The sequence below is a fragment of the Elephantulus edwardii genome, unplaced genomic scaffold (genome assembly GCF_000299155.1).
Source record: "Elephantulus edwardii isolate Elephantulus edwardi_28Jun2011 unplaced genomic scaffold, EleEdw1.0 scaffold00157, whole genome shotgun sequence".
NCBI lineage: Eukaryota > Metazoa > Chordata > Mammalia > Macroscelidea > Macroscelididae > Elephantulus > Elephantulus edwardii.
Window position 1 is genome coordinate 1,201,282 of NW_006399907.1, and position 8,552 is coordinate 1,209,833.

Below are 8,552 nucleotides of genomic sequence, written 5' to 3' on the forward strand. Positions count from 1 at the left end.
ACAGTTTCATTTTTTCAAGCATTTATTGAATGCTTACTAAGTTCAAAGCTGTCAGCTGTATACAGAATATCTCAGTCTCTTATCTTTGAACCAAGAATGTCATGGTCCTTCAGATAGAGTGAAGTTCACCAGGAAAATTAGTACCACATATGAATGAACCAACCACATAGCTTGGGGTGGTGGTGCAGGTTCCAGTGGATTCTATCCAAAGCCCCATTGCTTTGGACTCCAGCAGTTGTGCTCTTCGCTTATATTAAAAAAATGTGTAGAAGAATTGGTACAGGTTTCTTTATATTCTCCATATCTCATCAACTGAGATTTTTAGGACTAACTGGCTTGGAGGGGGAGCTCTGATGGTGCAGTCCCCAGGGAATCGTGCTGCTAACCTCTTAAATATTCTAGCTTTTCTCTGGAAGAAGCTGGGACATTTTCTCCCTCATGATTTATAGTCTTGAAAATCCAATGGAGGGTCAGCAATGAGTCAGTTGCCAATTGACAATTATAGAGGGAGTGAATAGCTTAGATAGATTTAAAATCTAAAAGTTTTGACACCCTGATTGCAAACTTTATTTGGAATTCAAACCTTGATGGTAAAAAGTAAAATCCTAAAGACTCTGGAGGCATTTTTTTTGTTGTTGTTGTTCTTCGGGGCAGGAGCCCGAATGTCCATTTTCAAAGTTTCTTCCCGAGACAAGTGTCATATGCCATGAGCAGTTCTCATAAATTTTCATTATCTGTATTTTACTTCAAAGTATTAAATATATCACTTACTCACTCATTGCTGTGCTGCTGGAACCAACTCATAACCTAAAGCAGGTTTTCAAAGGCAGAAAATCACAGGGGAGGAGAATGCCCATCTTTCTCCCTTAGAGCAGTTGATGGGTTTGAACCATGTGCTTTTGGGTTGTCAGTGCAACTTCTTACCCACTAGGTCACCAGACTCCCTGTTTAATACATTATTATGTTTAATACATTATTATTGTTGTTATGTACCGTCAAGTCAGAACCAATCTATAGTTGGCCATCCAGTAAGTTTTCAGAGGCAGTAAATCTCACAGAAAGAAACACCTTTTTTCTCTCTTGGAGCAGCTAGTGGATTTGAACCTTGCACCTTCAGGATGGCAGTGCAGATTCTTACCACCAGCTCTGGGCCACCAGAGCTCCTTGAGTAAATATATAGTCTCTTAAAATAATTTGAGCATGACAAGTTCTTTTTTTTTCCCTCCACAAAGCTTGGCTGCATAATTACACATTAAAACAATTTAGGGGAGATAATGATCTTTCAGCCTCTTCAAGATCTCTTACCGATACAGTGGAAGATCTACAACTGAAATGCTGCATTTTCTTGAGTGTTCAAAAAGAAATTACTTGGATTATTTTTCCTTACTGCTGCATTAGAAGAAATAAAAATGCTCATTTCTCTGAGGAGAGCAGACATGAATTAAATACCTTTTACTCCATATTCCTAAAAGACAAAGCTGCCATTGCAAGATTCCCAGTATTTTCTGTCACCTTGAAATTTATCCACTTTTTAATCTCAAGGCATTTTTTAATGGTACATACATGGTTTAAAATGATTCTTCCCTGAGGCTTCCCATCAGCTTTTTCTTCCCAAAATTGTTCCTTAAACTATACATGACTTAAGATGTGTTTTTAACAAGTTAGGTGAAAATCGCCTTTGTGCTCCATGTTGACAGAGCAATCACTTTGCAGTAGTGCTGTCAGCGTGAGGGCATAAGCGCCAAAGCGCCAAGTTCCCGGCTGTAAATCCTTTGTGTTTCCGGTTATCAATGAGGAAATTGCCCTATGACAGCTACAGCGCAGAAGCGTTAACAATTTTTTCTTTTCAACCTGCACTTCCAATCTTTTCCACTTATTTTCCTTAGTAAGACTTAGCCACAAAAGTCTCACTTCCTATAGTAATGATTTATATATGCTGTAATTAAAGGAAATTTATTCCAACCAACCATGACAAAGGTTGCCACCAGCTTTGAAGGCAAAACTGGCTCACTGATTTAGCAAAAGGTGCTTTGATATCTGCCCTGTGTCACCTTCTCCAACCCTCCGCACCGCCCCTTCCAACCCCCCACATCCATTTGAACAAGTTACTTTAAGATTGTGTGATGTGTGCTTTCTGGCGGCTGCATTACAGGCTTGGGCTTCTCAACCATGGAAACACAGTTAGAAATTGTTCTCAGAGCTAAACCACTTAACATCTTGGCACTTGGTTGTTTTTAACTTTTCAACAATAGGCACTGTTCACTCCCCTCCATCTCAGCTCTTTATTCAGGAATCAGGCAGGGCACTGATGAAAGGCTAGTCACGGCTTCGCCCCATGGTATCAGTGTGGTGGCATGTGATGATTCACATGGGGTGTGTTTGATCCCAGAAAGCCCAGTCTCTGCTTATTCTTCCTTTGTTCTGTCATCTGGAGAAAAAAGGGGAGAGAAAGAGAGAGAGAGTGTGTGTTGAGCTGATTTTTTACACTGACCCAGTGCTGATTAGCACAACTGTTTGGGGTTAATATTTCCCAAGCTCTTAAAGTCTGTCTGGCATCATATAGGTTTGGTTTTATTTTTTTTAAGGGAAAATATTTTTTTAAGTGAATTTCCACAAACGGGGGGGGGGTAAGAGCAGCCCTCTCTGCGGTTAGGAAATGGGGAACCGTGATTCTTTTAAAGTCGAGCTTGCTTGTCACGTAATCCTCACCACCTCCTAGTCATTTTAACAACTATCACAGTGTTGATAGTATTTTTAACAATGCTAACACTTCCATATTATAAAGGGGTTGATTATAGCATTGAAGTGACAGATATGAATTGTGATTTACCTTTCTAATGAGTTTAGTAATTGCTAGGATGCCAGAAAAAATGTGATTCTCTCTCGAAAGGCACACAAAGGTTCTTGCAGTTGGGCAGGCTCTCCTTCCATCCCCCTTCTGTGGAAGATGTGCCTCACAGCAGTGGGAGGTGGGGTAAGGAGAAGCCTCGCTTGTGGATATGTTGGGATTATGGCACAATGTGGGGTTGCTTTACTAAAGCTGCTACTGTTTCATCCATGGCATGTCAACTGGGAGATGGCCCTCAGTGGGTACCAATTTCACTCACCAGAGTCCTGGACCTCCACACACCCCGGTGGTGAGTACTTCCACCCCCTGCCCGGCTCCATCTCTGAGAGCACTGACCTGCTCCTTGAGCTCTGCCAGCTGACCGGACAGCTGTTTGACCAGACTCATAGTCGATTCCAGTTTCTCCTGCAGGTTCCGAATCTCATTTTGCTCACTGTCACCTTCATTGCTAACAAGGGACATGGCTCGCATCCGAGGAAACCAGTCCAGATTCTTCTCCTAATAAGCAAATGTGAGGAACCAGGTGGTCAGTGTGGAAGTGAGCCTGAGATTTCATAAAGAATGGAATATAATTCTTCATCATTACTATTATGGTTTAAATAGAAGTCTCCTACTACTCAACTTTAGAAGTACTCTCTCTGGCTAGGTGTGAGAAGGGGATAGGGTGAGATGATAGTGTGATATGGACGAGGGAAAGGTCTCAAATATTGGCACACACTACTCAGGGGCTCCCTGGGAGGTCCTGGACGAAGCATTTAGGGCAGCGCCATGAGCCCCGCCGGCACTCAGCAGATCCTGATGAATGATGCAGGGTCTGGAGGTGGAGAGAGCGGATCCAAGTGTGTGTGGGTACAGCTCAGGCATGAGCTGTTTGTCCTCCACCCCTGGCACCGAAGAGAAGAGAAAGGGGTGTTGGGATGGAAGGGTGGTAAAAGAAATGTGTCCGCTCCAGCCACCCACGCAAGTTCACCTCCCACTTCCTCAATCCTGGCTCCTGAGCAGCTTGGTCTCTGAGCTCGCTCAGGGAAAAGGGAAGTGGGAGGGCATGGCCCCAGGTTACTCTGTCTTCTCCCTTTGGAAATGTTTTATTACAGTGGGGGTGAGACTTCTCCAGAGGGCAGGAGCTGGTACCACTTCTGTTTTTCTAGGGGGAGTGGGTGTAGGTATGTGAGTGTTTTTTTGCACTTTGTGTGAGTTCATGCACGCGTAGGCCTGTGTTTCCCCTTTACTGCCACAGTGACAGTTGGTTACCCAGATTCCCAGCCCTCTGGAAAACCCTGCCAGGTTACCTAACAACATAGTCACTGCACTACTTTTCTTAATCTGTAAGAAAGCACCATAAATGAAATCAGATGAGTCCCCATTTTACAGATAAGGAAATAAAGGTTCTAGCAGTTTAACTGCCAACATCAGAAATCTCGTAAATGATAGAGCTGTGGGATACTGGAAGTCAGTCAATCTTTCCCACCCACCATGATTCTATCCATTTACATCTGTCTATCTTTTCTAAGCCACCTTCTCTCAGCATGAATTGTGGTGACCTTCTTGCTTATCGCTCTTCTTACTCCAGAAGGGGCCTCTGAAGTGGTTACTACTACCTCTGCCAACGTGATCCACAGAGAGCTTTCCTTCCCTATATTCTGTGGAAATTCTCAACCTATGTTGTCTCGGGGTTTCAATTTCAGTCTCACTTCTTGATATTGCCAGTCAAGGAATAACAAAGAAGCTCTTTCGGGGTCCTTGTGATGGGTAATTTTATGTGCCAACTTCACTAGGCTATGTTTGGCTAAACAGTAGTCTAGCTGTTGCCACATGATCTCAATCAGTTGCTTCAGGGAGAGCAGATTAGCTTCCACAATGTAACGAAATATGATGCAGTCTATCTATCAAGGAGCTGAGGTCAGACCAGCCTAGGGGTGGATCCTACACCTCATCTCTCATGAGTTACAGGAACACCACCGAGACATACACAAGAGAAGTCTGTAAGAGGATTATCTACAAGCAAAGTAACTCCTAAAATCATGGGGAGGCACCAGGAAATCGGAGAGAAGCTCAGAGAAGGAATTGATAGGGCTGAGATCCTGATTTGGTCTTTTGGAGGACAAAACTGTGAGGAACTAAAATACTGTTCTTGAAAGCCACTCATTTTTGGTGTATGTGTTATAAGGGGACTAGAAATTGGGATACTTCCCAAACCCAGTGGTAGTGAAAGGGTTGATGAAAGATGAAAAAGAAAAGAAGAAAAAAAACAACACTGAAACATTTTGAGCTGCACTTAAACAGCTGTAGCTAATTAGCATTTCAAAGGAGTGCAGTGACTTAAGCTGACTCGCAGAGTGACAGCTGGAGTCATTCATTCACTCATCTCTCCACATCCACTGCCAGGTATTCAGGCATGCAGAATATGCTAAGACAGGTGTCTGTGCTCAAGGAGCTTGTGGCTGAGGACCAGTTGTTGTTAAATGGATTATGACTTAAGGTGCCCCAAGTGTATCACAGTAGAACTTGCTCCATAGAGTGTTCAATGGCTGATTTTTTGGGAAGAAGACAAGTCTTTTTTTTTTTAAGGTACCTCTGGGTAGATTTGAACTTCCAACCATTTGTTTAGCACCCACACATGTTAACCACTTGCCTTCTTCAGGGTTTAGTACTCCTCAAAGGCAGCATGTACACTGTGCATATTCAAATCTCTAGGGTCTGCTCATTAAAAGGGAAGATTCCATCTACCTGGCTCTTATCAAACTAGAACCTCTTAGAGGACAGGAGTGACTTATAGACACTAAGATTTAAGAACTCTGGTATAGGAAGCCCAATACATACATAATTAAAACAGGAGAGGGAGATAAAGCAAGGAAGAAGAGCTGGAACAGGTGTTGTGTGGAAAGGGTAGAAGTCAAGTAGGAACGCAGTAAATATTTGTGGGACATATATTCTTGTTAAGCACCATTGAGTCAGAACTGACCCTCCAGCAGGTTTAGAGAGGCAGTAAATAACATGAGAGGAGATTGTCTTTCTCCTGAGAAGCTTTGAACCACAAACCTTTGGGTTAGCAGTGCAACTCCTTACCACAGTATGGATGGCTCTAACGAATGGCAGGCCATGTCTTGCAAGGGTACCAGCAAAGATGTGTCTTTACTGGGTAGACAGACAAATACAAGTAAGACATTCTAAAGTGTAAGGAAGTCAGAAATATCAGCAAAACAGCATTTGAAGTGATGAACTTAAACATGTGGAATGGTAGGGAGAATGGAAAATAGAGTGTGGTGTTGGAGGGGAGCACTGAATATCCCATGGGCTGATATGTCTTAGAGAAGATGAAGTCAGAGTGCTCTTTGGAGGCAAGGATGGTGAAGCTTCATCTCACCTACTTTGGGCACGTTGTGGGAGAGACTATTCCTTGGAGAAGCACGTCATGCTTGGAAAAGTGAAGGCACAGTGAAGGAGAGGAAGACCTTCAACTAGGTGGACTGACACAGTGACTACAGCAATGGGCTGCTGTCTGTGAGAGACATTGTGAGGTTAGCACGGGACAGGATGGGGATAGGGTTCAGATCTGTTGTTCAGGGTCACTATGAGTCATGCTTGACTTTATGGCACTTAAGAATAACAACACACTTAGGAGGAGTAAGTCTACCTAGAGCTACCTCAGCAGAAAGGCCTGAGTATCTACTTTCAAAAAACCACCATTGAAAACTCTGGAACACAATTTTTCTTTGACACACATGGTTCACAACAAGTTGAGATCCATTTGATAGCAACCGGTAGGTACTAGTCCTAGGTCACAAGTTTACTGAACGCAGACCCTTGTCTTACAAGACTTTCCATTCATGAATACGGAATAGATTTTTAGATGATTAGATAACTGGATCCAAGTATCATTCTGCAAGTCAGAGTAAGCAAGTTTTCCTTCCATAAGTCTATGAATTTAAGTCGTATTATCTGAATATTGCAAATAAACTGAGGCTAACAAGTAATTTAACTGGGATCTCATCTTTGATTTGTTTGCCCTGAGGTCTGGTGTCAAGACAAGAGTCTGGGGACAGAAACTAAAATATTGAAATTTAAAATTCTGAAGGTGAAATAGATCTGAAAAAGAAAAGTTTCAGGGTATGGCCATGGGCTGGAGGCTTAAACCTAGTAGAAATAAATGTGGCTGAATAAGTGAGAATTGTCCACAATGCTCCTGAAGTTGTCCTGAAAGGAGTCAGCATTTGAGATGTGTGGGAAGATGATGGATGAAGAGTCCTAATTTTTGATAAAAAGTGCAATGATGGAAAGGGCTTGAAGTAGGCAATTTCCTGTGAGAATGAAGATATTTGGTAACAATAAAGAATCAAGATCCTGTTTAAGTTCTTGGATCCTTAATATAGGGTGGGGGAGGTGGAGTAGGGAAAAAAAGGCAAGTCCATCACAGAATTGGAGGCGAGGATTCTGAAGATTCATTCATCTGACGTACTTTGGACATGTTGCAAGGAGAGACTAGTCCTTGGAGAGGGACATCATGTTTGGGAAGGTGGAGAGACAGTGCAGGAGAGGAAGACCCTCTGTGAGGTGGATTGATTCAGTGACTGGGGTAATTGGGATGCGTGTGTCAGACAGTGAGGTTGGCACAGGATAGAGCAGGGTTAGGGCTGTTGTGCATAGGATTGCTATGAGTTGCAAGTGACTCGATAGCACATAACAGCAACATCACAGAATTAAAATAGGAGAGTAAATTCTCTACAGGAGAGAAGGTGACCTATAACAGAACAGGATTCCAGGGGGGATTACTGGAATAGGTTAGGAACCCAGGATTCCTGGGATGAGAAGGCACGAGACATGATGATATCCAACACAAGGAATGGGGAGATTGTTAATTTGTGACACATTTTCCAAAGAAGCAGTGGCAAAACACTGTTCCACTACTTTGCAGGTCACCAAAAAAGGTATGGGTGAGTGTTTGTGAAAGGGCCTCCTAAATAATGCCATTTCACGTGTGCACCCATCCATGGTTTCTCACTTTTGAGGAAACTGCAGTATCCTGTGAATCATCATCCAAATTATTTGACATGAAGGACTCTCCATGCCTACAATCCCTTTCTTCATTTCATCCCTTTCTGTTGTTCATCCATTCATTTAATGAGCAAAATCTGGTAAGACTAGTGGAAAAAAGCTGTGCTTCAATCCCAAAGGCACATGGTTTGAGCCCACCAGCTGCTTGCTCTGCGGGAGAAGGATGGGCAATCTCCTCCGGTGTGACTCTACTGTCTCTGAAAACCCACTGGAAGGTCAGCTATGAGTTGGTTCCGACTTGATGGTGTACAACAACAGTGAGCAAAAACAAGCACAATTCATGTGCTCTTAGAATTTACAGTCTAGGTGAAAGTGAGTCTTTAATCAAATGATGAAAAATAAAAACAAATTGTAGTTAGGTGCCAGACAGAAAAGTTACAGGCTTAATCTTCTTAGTCCTTAAACACTAGTCTCCTCTGACAACCAAGCAGATATATGCACACCCATGTTTATTGCAGCTTTGTTCACAATAGTAAGGAGTTGGAAACAACCTAAGTGCCTTTTAACAAATGAATGGATAGAGAAGCTGTGGTATATTCACACAATGGAATATTATGCTGCATTGAAAAACAAGGAACTCATGCAATATTATTCAAAATGGGTGACCCTGGAGGACATTACGCTGAGTGAAATAGCTCAGTCACAGAAGGAC

General features: G+C 42.7%; 1 protein-coding gene across 1 annotated transcript in view; it reads right to left on the minus strand.

Annotated features, from left to right (window-relative positions):
• Positions 1 to 2,341: 2,341 nt before the first annotated feature.
• ITPR2 (inositol 1,4,5-trisphosphate receptor, type 2) overlaps positions 2,342 to 8,552 on the minus strand; it is a 732,333-nt gene continuing 726,122 nt past the window's right edge. The window contains exons 56-57 of the mRNA XM_006895058.1: positions 3,185 to 3,346; positions 2,342 to 2,428 (exon numbers count right to left, since the gene is read on the minus strand). Of these exons, the coding sequence (XP_006895120.1) occupies positions 2,342 to 2,428; positions 3,185 to 3,346 (249 nt within the window). The remainder of the gene's footprint in view (positions 2,429 to 3,184; positions 3,347 to 8,552) is intronic.